General features: G+C 52.7%; 1 protein-coding gene across 10 annotated transcripts in view; it reads left to right on the top strand.

Moving 5' to 3' along the window:
• RYR1 (ryanodine receptor 1) overlaps positions 1-15,433 on the top strand; it is a 109,796-nt gene that overhangs the window by 53,172 nt on the left and 41,191 nt on the right. For 7 of the 10 annotated variants that reach the window (XM_074314387.1, XM_074314382.1, XM_074314386.1 and 4 more), the window contains 20 exons: positions 85-160; positions 486-609; positions 1,066-1,181; positions 2,391-2,458; positions 2,557-2,678; positions 3,166-3,215; positions 3,693-3,753; positions 3,845-4,083; positions 6,571-6,652; positions 7,191-7,321; positions 7,551-7,883; positions 8,755-8,995; positions 10,312-10,399; positions 10,491-10,583; positions 10,961-10,975; positions 12,113-12,283; positions 13,864-13,923; positions 14,189-14,326; positions 14,796-14,908; positions 15,095-15,191. In XM_074314387.1, coding sequence (XP_074170488.1) covers positions 85-160; positions 486-609; positions 1,066-1,181; positions 2,391-2,458; positions 2,557-2,678; positions 3,166-3,215; positions 3,693-3,753; positions 3,845-4,083; positions 6,571-6,652; positions 7,191-7,321; positions 7,551-7,883; positions 8,755-8,995; positions 10,312-10,399; positions 10,491-10,583; positions 10,961-10,975; positions 12,113-12,283; positions 13,864-13,923; positions 14,189-14,326; positions 14,796-14,908; positions 15,095-15,191 — 2,418 coding nt within the window. The remainder of the gene's footprint in view (positions 1-84; positions 161-485; positions 610-1,065; positions 1,182-2,390; positions 2,459-2,556; positions 2,679-3,165; positions 3,216-3,692; positions 3,754-3,844; positions 4,084-6,570; positions 6,653-7,190; positions 7,322-7,550; positions 7,884-8,754; positions 8,996-10,311; positions 10,400-10,490; positions 10,584-10,960; positions 10,976-12,112; positions 12,284-13,863; positions 13,924-14,188; positions 14,327-14,795; positions 14,909-15,094; positions 15,192-15,433) is intronic. The other 3 variants (XM_074314388.1, XM_074314389.1, XM_074314380.1) reach the window with 1 other exon arrangement.

Below are 15,433 nucleotides of genomic sequence, written 5' to 3'. Positions count from 1 at the left end.
TTTATTTGGGGGCGTGGAGGTTTCTGTTAGAGTGGGGACGACATCCTCTGATTCTGGGCCTTAACTCCCTACGTCCACTCCCAGGCCATGGCAGAACAACTGGCGGAGAATTACCACAACACATGGGGACGGAAGAAGAAGCAGGAGCTGGAGGCCAAGGGTGAGGGTGCCCATCTGACCACCGCACAGACACCCCCCTTCCCGCTTCTTCGCCGTCCCCTCGTCATAGCCTCCCGAATCATAAGGACCTAAGTTAGAGTTGTGACTTTCATCTTCAACAACTGCGTTTTAACCCCCTGAACCTCCATTTCGGCATTTCTACGTGGGGATAATAGCGTTTACTGCCGTAGGGTTGTGGTGAGGGTGTGACGGAAAGCAATGCTTTGGTTAGTCTTAGCTCTGCCTTTATTACTACAATTATACAAGCCCTCACCTGCAGGAACCACTTCAATGAGAGTGGCCTGAGTCCCTCTTTGCTGTCACAGGTGGTGGGACCCACCCCCTGCTGGTCCCCTACGACACCCTCACGGCCAAGGAGAAGGCACGCGATAGAGAGAAGGCCCAGGAGCTGCTGAAGTTCCTGCAGATGAACGGCTATGCGGTCACCAGGCACGTGGGCTGGGAGCTGGGCCTGGAAGCGGCGGGAAACCGGGGCAGAACCTGCAGGGCAGAAGCTAGGAGAACCGAGGGCAGGGTAGCGGAGGAGGGGCCAAAGAGGGAAGGAGGCTAGGAGGGTGGGATCTGGAGGGCAGGGGCGGGGTCAGAGACAGAAGGAGGCTTAGAGGGTGGGGTCTGGAGAAAAGGGGGCAGGGCCAGGTAGAGGAGGAGTCTAAAAGGGTGGGGCGTGGGGAGCAGAATTGGGACAGGAGAGGCCGGAAGGCTAAGAGGATAGGGACTGGAAAACAGGAACGTCCAGTCCAGGGAAGAGCAGGGAACTCTAGGGGACGTGGGATGAGGCAGAAGCTGGTAGAAGCAGGGTCTGGGGGAGCAGGGGTCGAGATAGAGGAGGGTGGGAAACAGGACTTTCTGCTGTGGGCTGACCCCTCTCTCCACCTGTCCATGCAGAGGCCTTAAGGACATGGAGCTGGATTCGTCTTCCATTGAGAAACGGTTCGCCTTTGGCTTCCTGCAGCAGTTGCTGCGCTGGATGGACATTTCTCAGGAGTTTATCGCCCACCTGGGTACCCAGAAGTCCCTCCCTGAGGCCTGCCCTCCCTGGAACCCAGTTCCTGCATGTCTCCTTCCTCCCTTCATCTAATTACTGTGCCGGATAGTGTTCTAGGTGTTGGGAATAAGCAGTGAGCAGGACAGACAAACATCCCTGCCCTCCTTCCACTTACAGTCCTGTGGGTGGAGTCAGACAGTTTACATCAGAAATAACTAGATCACTTAGCATGTTGGAAGGTGGTTAGTGTTATGGGAAGAATTCACTAGAGCCAGCTAAGGAATGTGGGGAGGGGAGTATTCCAGGAAGACCTTGAAGGAACCGGGGAGGAGGCAGTGGGACATCTGGGGAGAGTATTCCAGGCAGAGGAACAGCCAGTGCAAAGGCCCTGAGAGGTCTCTACTAGGAATATTAGGCCCGTGTGGCAGCAGCAGAATGACTGAGGGGGAGAGTGAGAGGGAAGGGGGTCAGAGAGGTGACAGGGAAGCTCATGGAATGGAGTGTCTTAAATGTATGAAGAGCTCACATTTATTTCAATGTGTCATATTAGAAGTGTTTTGGGTCTTTATTTAGAAGTTTGGTGATGTTTTTATAACCAGAAATATGCCGTAGGAACATAATTCTTATTTATATCAATTAGCCTGTGGTCAAATTGGTTTCCTTAGATGTCATTTTGCTTCAAGTCGCAATTTCCAAGAACCTATTGAGGACGTTAGGTGCGGACTTACTGTATACAGACCTCCAAGGTGGGAGGAGTAGTACAAAGACTTTTCTCACAGCACCAGGGACATAGGAAGTGTTTAATAACTAGAGTCAGCTTTATTATTTTAATAGTATGAATTACTCTCACCATTATGTTTGAAATTGATTTCCATTTTAAATTTAATTCTAACAATATCAACTTCTAGTTTCATTTGATCCATCATTCTTTTATTCCAAATTTACTCAGTGCTGGTTATTGACGTTTAGGAAGAAAAGGGCTTGTGATAGGTGAAGAGGGGATCCCAGTCTGTCCTCTTCCCCATTTTCAGCCTCAGGAAGGGTTTGATCAAGGAGTTAGAGGAGCAGACGAAAGGTAGGAGGGAGAGGTTTATCTCCAAGCCAACAGAGGTGATTTCATGTCAAGAGTTTATCTTCCATCGTATCTTAACTGCCCCATCAGAATACTCTTTTGAGTTCCCTAGCCTTGAATCCATCATGACCTCTATTTACCCTCCCCCACCAGAGGCTGTGGTCAGCAGTGGACGAGTGGAAAAGTCCCCACATGAACAGGAGATTAAATTCTTTGCGAAGGTCAGAGGTGGGCTCAGAAGCTGGAGGGGGCTGGGGACTGGGTGGGCTCTCCTCACCCTTCACTCAATCCCCTTCATTTCTTCTCCACCCCACCCCAGATCCTGCTCCCTTTGATCAACCAGTACTTCACCAACCACTGCCTGTATTTCCTGTCCACACCTGCCAAAGTGCTGGGCAGTGGTGGCCATGCCTCCAACAAGGAGAAGGAAATGATCACCAGGTGGGCTGCCCTGTGACCTCTGACCCAGACCCCTGACCTCACAGTGTTATAATCCTAGACCCTTTACTCCAACCTTGGATCTTAGGGGCTCTGTCCTGGGTGCTGGGCAATGACCACTCTACCTGCAGAGGCCATTACAGGGCTAGGATGACCAACTGTCCTGGTGTGCCCGGGACTGAGGGGGTTTCCAGAATACAGGACTTGTAGGCAAACTGGGACGAACTGGTCACCCTGTCAGAAAGGGAGACCAGCCTCCCCACCCCCCAACATGCCAGTTATTGCCTGTGACTTTCAAGGTTGCTCATCTCTCTGCCCCTCCCCACCCCTTCTGTCTCCTTCATTTTCTTCCCCATCCTACCTCGTCCTGGCTCTGTCTTCTGTCCCTCTCTCCCTGTCCTTGCCTCCTCTAATGTGTCACCACTCTCCTTGTCCCCTGGGAGTCCTCGCTGTGTTTCTGCTGTTCTTCTGTCCCTTTCTCTATCATCAGCCTCTTCTGCAAGCTTGCTGCTCTTGTCCGTCACCGAGTCTCTCTCTTTGGTAAGTAGCGCTGTTCCCAGAACCCGACTTCCCAATCTTTCCTCTCTTCCCCTCATCATCAACCCCACCCTGAAGAAATGTGGCCCAGGTTCATGCCTGAATTTGAACAACCTTCACTGTTCTTCCTCAGGACCCGACGTGGCCTGGGTAGTCCCGGGCACAGGGAGTAACTAGGATAGCCCTGGTTTCTGCCCTCATGGAGCTCCTGGGCCAGTGGGGGAAAGAGACGCATCACCAGACAGTGATGGCCTGAAAGATCAGGGTTGGGATGAAGGAGGGTCAGGCAGAAGGGTCAGGGCCCAGATGGGAGAGGGAAAGACAGGAGTCAAGGCATGGATGGGGAAAGAAAAAGGGCCTATGGGAGTTCAGGTGGGATGGGGGTGGAGGTGGGGATGGGGAGAGGTCAGTTGGGGTGGATGTAGAGAGAGGCATTATCCTATAGCCCTTCCTTCATCCTAGCCTGTCTTTTCCCCTCAGGGACGGATGCCCCAGCTGTAGTCAACTGTCTTCACATCCTGGCACGCTCCTTGGATGCCAGGTAGAGCTACAGGTCATGGTGCCCACTCCTAGACACTCAAAAATCTAGACTCTCAGATTCTAGAACTGGGATGTCCCCACTTCCCTCCTAGGACGGTGATGAAGTCAGGCCCTGAGATCGTGAAGGCTGGCCTCCGTTCCTTCTTTGAGAGTGCCTCGGAGGACATCGAGAAGATGGTGGAGAACCTGCGGCTAGGCAAGGTGTCCCAGGCGCGAACGCAGGTGAAGGGTGTGGGCCAGAACCTCACCTACACCACCGTGGCCCTGCTGCCCGTCCTCACCACCCTCTTCCAGCACATCGCCCAGCACCAGTTCGGAGATGATGTCATCTGTAAGGGCTCCTGACCCCAAGGGCAGGGGACGGGGGGTCAATGCAGCCAACACCACCCATCCCCGTGTGCTTGACAGAGTCCTCAGGTGTTTAAGTGTGTATTTACTGAGCAGATGTATTGCTGTAAGCAAAGTGTGCATTCAGTAAATTAGGAGGTAATACAATGGGTTAATTAGGATATGAGTTGAGCGACTCGATTAAAACACCCGAAATCACCATAGCTTAAGCAAGATAGAGTCATATTTCTTTCTCTTGTAACAATCTACTTGTAAGTGGATCTTAATGTCAGGATCCCAGGTTCCCCCCATCTCTGCTATCTCTGAAATAGTGCCTTTATTTATATGGTCCCAGATGGCACACCATTCCATCCTCACTCTGGCCAGTAGGAGAGGAGAAAAAGCAAAGAGGAAGGCACCCCAATTCTTTTAAAGGACCAACCTAGACATCACTTCTGCTTGCATCCATCCCATGGGCCAGAACTTAACACATGGCCCCATGTTGCTGCAAGCGAGGCTGGGAAAGTAGCGTTTATTCTGGGAGGTCGTATGATGAGCTAAATATTGGAGGTCTATTACTAGGAAGAAGAGAAGAACAGAAGGAAGGTAAGAGCAGATACTGGGAGTCAATTAGTGTCTGCCATGTTTATCCCACTAAGTGGCACCTACAGTGTGTGACCTAGCCTGGGATCTTGTGACAGAGTAACATCCTGTTGTTAAAATGACATAGGCAAGATGAAACACCTAATAGGGTGTCGTGACATTGTGTTCAGATGCTCAAAAGAGCCTTATAAGGTGTGGCCTGGATCCTGGTGGAGCCAGGAAAAGGACAGGAAGGGCTGGCTGGTGGGAGAGGCACTCAGGAGGCCGAGAGGTGGGCTGTGGAAGGGAGGTGTCCAGCGTGAGGCCCAAGGCCCTGGCCTGGGGACCTGGGGACAGCGGGGCTTCCATAAGATATATTGGAAGAAGTAACAAGTTTGGGGGAGAAGTTTGGGATTCAACTTACTTCTGAATGCACCCCAGGGGAGGCATTCAGGATGAGCTTCAGGGCTGGTGGGCTGTGGAGACTGAGGGATGGTGAAGCCATGTTTCAGCTCCCTGTTTATTTTAAATTAGAACCCAGTGATAAAAGTAAGAAAAGAAGTGCTTAGATGGGATTTTTCCTTCACTCCAGCATTTTATTTTGAAAATTTTAAAAACATACAGAAAAGTCCAAGGAAGAGAATTGTTCAGAATTTGCTCCATTGGCTTTACCTTTCACTTTATGGGTGAAACTTCTTCTGCAAACTTTTTTATTAAAATTTTGAATCTGAGTTGTACACATAGTGACATCGCATCCCTAAATATTCAGTCCGCATCTCCTGGAATAAGAACCTTCTCTCATGTAACCACAATACCAGTATCTGACTATACCTAACCTGACTATAGTTAAGTTTCCCTATTGTCCTCAAAATGCGTTTGATATATACAGAGGGTGCCAAAAAAAATGTATACACATTTTAAGAAAGGAAAAAATTGTATTAAAATTGTAATGCTCAATATATACCAGTATCAAAAGATGAATACAAGTCACGTTTGACTTCTGCAATTACAAGAGGTGCTCAGAGTGGTTACTTTACCATCAGCGTTCAGACACTTCTGATTATAGCGAACTCATCACATCCTGCGAACTACTGCTTGAGCAATATTGACCAAAATGTCCACTTGTATACATTTTTTGGGCACCCCTGGTATATACACTTTGGTCAACGTTGCTCAAGCAGTAGTTCGCCGTAATCAGTAGTGTCTGGGTGCTGCTGGTAACCACTTTGAGCATCTCTTGTAAATGCAGAAGTCAAACGTGACTTGTATTCATCTTTTGTTATCGGTATATATTGAGTATTACAATTTTAATACATTTTTTTTTCCTTTCTTACAATTTATATACTTTTTTTGGTACCCTCTATATTTTTTAAAATTCAGAGCCCAGTGAAGTTTCTCTCATGAGTCTGTAGTCTCCTTTCAAACTAGAACAGCCTCCCCCACCCCGCCCTCTTTTTGTCATGTGACACTTGTGAGGTCGATGAGGTCCTTAACTTGGCCTTCTGGGGGCAGGATGGGGGGTGGATAACCTAAAATTGTGATCAGGATTGCATGTTTGTTCACATTTTTCTGGAGAGAGTATCCATCACTATCATCATAAAGATCCGTGACTCCTCACAACTAGCCTTCACTGAGTGCCTTGTTTTAATTGCTTTGCAAGTATTAAGTCGTTTGACCCTCACAACAACCCCTACGAGGAAGACACTATAATATCCCCTTTTTACAGATAGGAAAACTGAGGCCTAGAGACTGGCATTTGCTCAAATCACAAAACTAGTAAATGAAAGGCTGGCTCTACAGCCCCTGTTCTTACCCACTGATTGGAGATAAGGGAGGAGGGGGGCAGACTGGTATAGTGGGCACAGCCCTAACCCTCACATCGCCAATCCTCTCCCCCTTTCTCTCTCAGTGGATGACGTCCAGGTCTCATGCTACCGAACACTGTGCAGTATCTACTCTCTAGGAACGACCAAGAACTCTTACGTGGAAAAGTAAGGAGAGGGAGCCATAGTTTGGGCCGGGTACTGTGGGAGCTCAGGGAATGGCGGGCGCAGGAGAAGATGGGGGTGAATGAAAAGTAGGGGAGGTGTTCCACGTCTTCCACAACAGACATGCACACTATAGCAGCTGCAGTTCCCCAAGGCGGCCACGTGAGGGCGCTCAGGGGAAGGCCAGCGCAGAAAGTGGAGGCCAACGGTGGGGCCGGGCGGGAGAGCCAGGTGAGCACCAGGCACTTAGTGGCCAGGATGCCAGGTTGTTTTCCGTTGGAAAATAGAAACGAGGGTGCCCACATAAATGAGGGTGGCACATACGAGCCATGGGACGCAGGGGGCACGAGGGAGGGCCCTGGCAGTGCCCACGTGGGCTCTCCTGAGCAGGAATCATCTGTGGAGCAAGCCTGGGGAAAAGGCCATATTAGTGCCAACTGGAGAGTGGCAGCTCTGCTCCATAAGGTGATGGGGAGTCACTTCTGTGGAGGCTGGGGCTGGGCAGAGGGGGTCATGGGAGCTAAGTAGCCCCCTTTTCCAGGCTGCGGCCAGCCCTTGGGGAGTGCTTGGCCTGCCTGGCAGCAGCTATGCCAGTGGCATTCCTGGAGCCTCAGCTGAATGAGTACAACGCCTGCTCAGTGTACACCACCAAGTCTCCCCGGGAGCGGGCCAGTAAGTAGTGTGGGGGTGGGGCAGCTGTCGGGGTTCCATTCCACGGAGCACTAGGCCTAGGGTAGAGCCAATTTTGGGGGCAGTATGGCCCAATCTGTGCTGAGGGTTCCTCAGTTTGGGGGTGCTCCAGATTAGGGAATCTCAGAGTTTGTGGGAGCCTGGTTTGTGGTACATACACTGAGGTCTGGGGTGATGGGTTGGCATGCCCTGACCCCTTCCTGCACCCCAGTCCTGGGGCTCCCTAACAGTGTGGAGGAGATGTGTCCTGACATCCCGGTGCTGGAGCGGCTCATGGCAGACATCAGGGGGCTGGCTGAGTCGGGTGCCCGCTACACAGAGATGCCGCATGTCATTGAGATCACGCTGCCCATGCTGTGCAGCTATCTGCCCCGCTGGTGGGAGCGTGGGCCTGAGGTGCCCCCACCCGCCCTGCCCGCCGGAGTCCCCCCACCCTGCACAGCTGTCACCTCTGACCACCTCAACTCCCTGCTGGGGAATATCCTGCGAATCATTGTCAACAACCTGGGCATTGATGAGGCCTCGTGGATGAAGCGGCTCGCTGGTGGGTCTGGGGGGCACGAAGCTCCTGAGGTGGGGCCCCTTGATCTGACAGTCTGAGGGGGAGATCCCAGGATGGTCTCCTGGGAGTTGGGTGAAGCCAGGGTCTAGGTTTTTTCAGGGTAAAAGACCAAGGGCCATTGTGAGGGGTCAGAATCTCAGGCTCAGAGGGTCTGGGGTGGATGGATGGTTCTGGGGAGTCCTTGAGGCTGGATTCTGAATTTCTGGAGCCTTGGAGTGTGTTAGGTCAAGGATTAGGGGCTCAGCCAGAAGCCTGAGTTCCTTATACAAAGGGTCAAAAGATGAGGTCAGCATCAGGGTCCCTGATATGGATGGGATTATAAGTCTGAGGCCAAGAAATGAGTCTTTAAAGGGTTGGGATTCCTGGTTCGGAAGTTGTGTGTCAGGAATTAGGTCAAACTAGAGATTGGGGCTGGGATCCAAGACCAGGGTCAGAGGTCAGAGGCTGGGGTAGGGAGCCAGGGGTCATAATCAGAAATCATGTAGTGAGGGAATCATGGTATATGTCAGGTCAGAAGTTAAAAACTGGGTGAGAGGTCATGGGCTAGGGTAAGATATCAAGTTAGGATTTAAATGTTTGGGTCAGAAATCAGGGACTTGTGTCAGACTGCGGTGACCGGTTGAGGTCAAGAGTTATGGTTGAGATCAGGCTATGTCAGAGGTCAGGGCCCAAGGTCAGGAGATGCTGTGGTCAGAGGCCAAAGTCACACTGTGGTCAGTGATAACTGCTGGGTCAGAGGTATGGGTCAGCTGTTATAGGATGGAAACAGGTCAAGGGTGGGATCAGAGGTCATAAGTCAAATGCTGGAGTTAGAGGCTAGCCAGCAGTGAGTGTCCCCCATTTGCTCCTATAGTGTTTGCCCAGCCCATTGTGAGCCGGGCCCGCCCAGAGCTCCTGCACACACACTTCATCCCGACCATTGGGCGACTGCGTAAGCGGGCAGGTAAGGTAGTGGCTGAGGAAGAGCAGCTGCGCCTGGAAGCGAAGGCAGAAGCTGAAGAGGGTGAGCTCCTGGTGCGAGATGAGTTCTCTGTGCTGTGCCGGGACCTGTATGCCCTCTATCCGCTGCTCATCCGCTACGTGGACAACAACAGGTCAGCATGTCCCCAGCCATCCCCTCCCATACACTCCAGCCTGACTTCCAGCTTCCCTGAACCCCATCTGACCCCTTGCCTTCTGACTTGCTATAACTTTCTACAATTCTCACCCGGCCATCTGCCCCATCCCCTTTGTTTCTGGCCTCACAAAATCCAGCCTGCTGGTGTTTGCTCCCCTCCTGCCCCCTTATACTTCCTGAATCTGAGACCCTGAGCAGTTGCAGTGTCAGCCGTAAAGAGCCCTGCTTTTCCCTCTAGCACTGGGTCTCCAGGCTTGGGTAGACGAGGTGTTTGAAATTTGTGCAATGAAGTCCAATCGTCAGGCCTTCCTCCATTATTGGGAGAAGAAAGGAAGACAATCCAGATGTAGCTAGCCTAGTTTTCCCCGGGTCTTCAATAAAAAGGCAAGAGTGGGTATCAACCAATTCCTAGCATCTCCCTAAAATCAGAACCACTGTTTAAGGAACTATTAATTCCTAGGTGCAGCCTAATCCAGGGACAGCAAGTAAATCTCAACTCCAAGTTCCATCCTGGTTGAAAAAGATTTTAAAGTTGCACCAGGGCTTTGTGAGAAAGGGTGCTCTGACTGATAAGTTAATACTGTCATGGGAGAGAGCAAAACTGGGAAGTGGTGGTATGCATTCTGGATACATCTTGCACATCTGTCTGTGCTCACCAGTGGGTATCGCTGTACGGTATATTCCTAGGAATGGGAGTGTTGGGTTAAAGAATTTGAACAAGTAAATTGTGATATATTCACACAGTGGAATACTACATGCAGTATTAGTACATGGCAATGGCAGTGAAAATAAACAAAGTTGAAAACATTAGGTTGAATGAAAGAAACCAGGAAAATAAAAAAAAATAGAGTCACATCATATCATCTATTTATGTAACATTCAAGAACAGACAAAAATAATTCATGGTCTATAAGTCAAGATAAAGGTCATTTTTCAAAAGGAAGGAAGGGGGAGTGGCTTGGAGGGGCACAAGGGTGGCTCTGGGGACTGGAAATGTTCTATTTCTTGACTTGGGTGGTGGTTACACAAGTGTGTTCACTTTGTGATAATTCATCAACTTGACAATTTGTATGTATGTTATACTTTAATAAAAAGGTTAGAGAAAGAAAAAAGTTTTTAAAGGAATGGTCATTTAAAATTTTTTAATTATCTGAATGGCCTGATTACCCTAGAAAACTCTACCCCTCCCATTGGGGTCTCCAGGTCCCCCTGACTCCCTCCCCTGAGATCTGTGTGGCCCCCTCTCCTGGGGTCCCATCCCCATCCCTCACCAGCCTCTTCTGGGCCACTCAGGGCGCACTGGCTGACGGAGCCCGACCCCAACGCTGAGGAGCTGTTCAGGATGGTGGGCGAGATCTTCATCTACTGGTCCAAGTCCCACGTGAGTCCCTGCCCACTTTACCCAAGAAGCTGCTGCTCGGAGATGCCCTCCCCCAACCCTATCTGACCCCCAGCACTGCCTCTCCCATTAGAACTTTAAGCGCGAGGAGCAGAACTTTGTGGTCCAGAACGAGATCAACAACATGTCGTTTCTGACTGCTGACAACAAGAGCAAAATGGCCAAGGTGGGTGCTTCGCTCTGGGAGGTGGACTTAGCAAGGAGGGAGGGAACACCCCCCAGGGCTTCCCACCTGCCCCCTCCTCACCCAGCCAGCTGCCCATCTGGGTCACATTCCCTGCAGCCCTCCTCTTCATCTCCCATTTCCTCATATCGCGTTATCCCATATCCCCCTTTCCTCTCCCCTAACTTCTCAGAACTGCCCTCTTCAGGGTTCTAAAGAACAAACCCACCCACCCTGAGTCAGGTCTGGGAGTGCCCAGCTAGGGGATGCGTGTCCAGTGGGCAGAGGAACCTGGGTTGGACCAACCTGGAGTTGGGCCTGGGGTTGGCTGAGGGACCGGGGTAACCTTTCTTGTCTCTGTCTGCCACCTGATGAAGCAGGCGGGAGACGTACAGGTCAGCTCCTCATCTGGAACCTTCCGCATGATTCTTGGCTAATACCCTCTTCCCCACAAACCCCAGCCTCTGCAACCCCTCCAGAAAACCCTGCCCCTGTTCTCCACCCCTCATCCTTGGCTCCCAGCCAACCCCCTTGGCTCTCACCTACCCCCTGCACCCACCCCCAACCATCCATTCCCTTCCCAACCCTCAGCTTTGGGCAGTTTCACCTTTTTTTTTTTAACTCATGTTTAAAAAAAAAAATCTCTCAGCTTTCCCCAAAGCATCGAAGCATTGTGGGCTGAGGTCCTGAGGAATGGGAATGGGGGTGGGACAGGCACGCGCATGGTGGGTTTAAGGCTTGGGCTCTGGAATCAGACAGCCTTGGGTTAGAATCCTGACTGGCAGTTGGCTGTGTGACCTTGGTCAGCAGTCTTATCCTTTTGAGCCTCTCAATGGCATTCAGCCAGTGGCCCGTGGCCCAGGGCTCTGCAAGGACACAGTGAGATGCTGCATGTGCGGCCTCCATATTGCGAGTAGGTGTGGATGTGGCTCTGGCCAAAGCTTGTCACCAGGGCTTCTCATTGGCATGACTGGGGGGGCCCTGGTCACAGGTCTGCACTCAAGGCTTCAGAACACGGCTGTGGAACTCCATGCCCGGTGTTTCTGATGCCAGATCTTTCTGTATCTCTCTTGCATCTTCTGTCTTCCTGTCTCCTTGTCCATCTGTCTCTCAGTGTCTCTTTTTCTTCCAACTTCTCTTGTCTCTGGGGACTCTATGGTTCTGCATCTTTCATTCTTAGGAACTCAGTCTTGGGATATGAAGTGTGGAGTTGTGCACGTTTTGGGGGTGGTTGTCCTGGGAGTTCTTAGGGGATTCTGGGAAAAAACTGCTAGACATTGAGAAAGGCCTGGAATTTGGGGCAATCTGGAAGGGTGTGGGATAGAAGCTGGGAATCTGGGATAGGGGTTTGGGTCTGGGGGGGACAGGCCTGGGGATGTGAAGTGAAAGATTAGCAAGGTCTGGGGTGGAAACTGAGGCTCTGAGATTGGGTTGGGGCTGACGGCTGGAGTGTGGACAATGGCTGGGGGGGTGGGGTGGGGCATGGGGCTGGGCTGGGACTCAGGCTAGCACTGATCCCCATGTCCCCACAGTCGGGTGGCTCAGACCAGGAGCGCACCAAGAAGAAGCGCCGTGGGGACCGGTACTCTGTGCAGACATCGCTGATTGTGGCCACACTCAAGAAGATGCTGCCCATCGGCCTAAACATGTGTGCGCCCACTGACCAGGACCTCATCGTGCTGGCCAAGACCCGCTATGCCCTGGTGCCTTTCCAGCCCCATTCTGGGAACCTGCCAGGATCCCACTCACACCCCACCAAGCCCCTGGGATCCTACTGACCCCTGTGATCCCCCTGGGAGCCCTCCCTTAGGATCCTACTGAATCCTTCCCCAGGATCCTGAGGATTTACTGGGACCCTGGGATGCCCTGAGTCTTCCCCTAGGATGCTGAGGACCCTACTCAGAATAATGCCAGAGCCCTGGGACCTAAGGACCCTACCTGGGACCCCACTGAAACCCAGAAATGCCACTAAGACCTCTGGGGCCCAAGGATCACATGGAATCCTACTGAACACCCTCCCCTAAGAATATGCCAAACCTGTTAGGACCCTGAGGACCCCACTCGAGATACCATTAGCATCCCGGAGACTCCTCTGAGCCTTCCACCAAGACCTCCCTAAACTCCTTGGTACCCACTGAGCCCCTCATGACCCACTGGTCCTCCCCTGAACCTCTGGGTCCCCAGTGAGCTCTTCAGCTCACTGCCCCTTTCCCTCCAGAGGGCCCCTCCCTCTGGACTCTGTTGATACCCAACTGAGCTCCCCCCAAAACTCTCAGGGGCCCAGTGAGCACCATGTGACCCTAAATAGCCCTGCAGGATCCTAATGGCCCCTCCCCCAGGTCCACAGAGAATCCTCTGAGGTCTCAAGAATCCTGGGGATGGATCAACTGACCCTGCCCCTGAACCGTCTTAAATCCTCTGAGACCCCAAGGAGGCCTTCCAGGACTCTACTTACCCCTTGGATGGGATAACAACCCCCCCCCAATACTTTTCAGCTTCAGAGACCCTAAGAAGCCCTCCCAGGATCCTGTCCTGAAACCCCTAGAACCTCCCCCAAGGACCCTACTAAGCAGTCTGACAACCTACTAACCTCCCGAGGCCCTGAAGACCACTGACTTCTCCCCTGGTAACACAAGCGACTCCTTAAAGGCTCCCAGAACCCTAAAGGCTCCTTCCCTCAGGACCTTAAGCTCCTCCCGGGACCTGTGGAGTCCTGCCAAGGCCTCAAAAAACCTTCCTGAGGGGTCCCCCTGACCCCTCAACATGGTCCTTGAGGGCCCCCCTCTCTTGGGATCCTAAGGAACCCCACTCTACTGACCCATCCTTTGGCCTCCATGTCAACCCCACCAGTGACTTGGTTGATCTGCCTAAACCCCCATGACCTCTGACCTGGCCATCTCCCTTGTAACCCCCCTCACCTCTGATCTTCAGAAACTCTCCCATCTCCCACTTACTCGCAGCCCCACTCGGACCCTCCTCTGACTTCTGATAATTCCTCTGTGGCCTTATTTGACCTTTAAGGATGTCCTCGTGTTACCCCCTTCCTCCTCTTACACCCCCACAAGGTCCCTCTAGTCTTTGCTGTATCTTTGAGGTGCCTCTGTGGCCTCTGGGACTCCACTCTGACCACTCCTGACTTTTGGATCCTTTCTGTTTCTCTCTGCTCCTCCCCTTGCAAATCTCTCACCAGCTGCTGGGGTGACAGGCCTAGAAGGGAAAGGGTTGTGGGTCAAGGAGGACAGCGGGCCCTCCGAAGTGACCCAGCCTGGTCATGTTTCCCCAGAAAGACACGGATGAGGAGGTCCGGGAATTTCTGCAAAACAACCTTCACCTTCAGGGAAAGGTATGCCTCCTTAATCTGCATCAGGGAACGTCAGGATAATAGCAAAAATAATAGGCAACGTTTGAGCACTTACTGTATACCAGGCATCGAAAGAAGGAATTATTTGTTGTCGCTCGCCGTAGAACCCACACATGGGGGGGCGGGGCAGCTGGAGAAGCCACGCGGTGCCGAGCCCCGCCCTCACGCTTCCCCCAGAAACTCGGCTGAGGGAGAGGGAGCAAACGGGAGAGGTCCCATGCCCGCCGGCTGTCCTTATTCCTTTCAGGTCGAAGGCTCCCCTTCTCTGCGCTGGCAGATGGCCCTGTACCGGGGCGTCCCGGGTCGCGAGGAGGACGCCGACGACCCCGAGAAGATCGTGCGCAGAGTCCAGGAAGTGTCTGCAGTGCTCTACCATCTAGAGCTGGTGGGCGAGGCCAAAGGGGTGTTACTGCTGAATGGCCGAAGCTTGGGTCTCTGGGCGGGGCAAGGGGCGGGCCTTGAGTCTGTGGGTGGAGACTCGAGTTTCAATCGAGGTTTAGAGTGGGAACGTGGATTGGGGGGCACAACCTGGTGCTCGATCTTGGGTCAGGGACAGAACTTTGGGTCTGGGAATGGGTCCTGGTGGAGACACCTTGACTCTGTGGGCAGGGCCTTGGGTGGGTCTTGGGATTGGGGCGGGGCCCGGGAAGTCTGAGCGGGGCATAGGGGAGAAATTTCGTTCTGGAAGCTGAACCCAGGTCAGAACTTTGTTGGTGGAGCCAACGTGTTCTTTTGGCCCTGTGAGTCGGCCTCAATTTGGACCGGGGCATAAATGGGCAGTTTCACTTGGAGCTGGAGATAGGAATCATGCCAGGGGCAGAGTCTGGGGACATAACAGATTGTCCCGCTCCCAGGTCGAGCACCCTTACAAGTCCAAGAAGGCTGTGTGGCACAAACTCTTGTCCAAGCAGCGCCGGAGAGCGGTCGTTGCCTGTTTCCGCATGACCCCCCTGTACAACCTGCCCACGTAAGACCCCCAGAGAGGAGGGGAGCTAAAGGGGCCTCAGAGAAAGGGTGGCTGAGGAGGCTGGAGGATGGAGTGCCAACGTGATGGGGTCTTGAGGATTAGTTGGGGGAGGCAGAGGCAGTTGGGGGAGGTGAGAGGAAGTGTGGAGAGAAGGTCCCACTGTCGCCCCACACCCTTCTCTTTCAGGCACCGGGCATGTAACATGTTCCTGGAAAGCTACAAGGCCACATGGATCCTGACTGAAGACCACAGTTTTGAGGACCGCATGATCGATGACCTTTCGGTGAGCTGGGGCCTGTCTGGGAGTGTGGGGGCAGAGCTGGATAGGGCTGGGGCGGAGGCTGCCCCTTGCACACCTCCAGGGGTCGCCCTTCACATTGAGGGGTATGGGAAAGGCAGCCCCTGGTTTGGGCAGAACCAGAGGAGGGTGCAGGATGTGAGGGAAGAGAAGAAAATCCAGCCCACCAGGGCTATGGGTAGACAGGAGGGGACTCTAGAAGCCTCTCCCCCAACCCCCACCCCTCC

The sequence above is a fragment of the Rhinolophus sinicus genome, linkage group LG11 (genome assembly GCF_036562045.2).
Source record: "Rhinolophus sinicus isolate RSC01 linkage group LG11, ASM3656204v1, whole genome shotgun sequence".
Classification (NCBI taxonomy): Eukaryota; Metazoa; Chordata; class Mammalia; order Chiroptera; family Rhinolophidae; genus Rhinolophus; species Rhinolophus sinicus.
The sequence above is the reverse complement of the archived record's forward strand: the minus strand, read 5'-3'. Positions and strand labels throughout refer to the sequence as shown.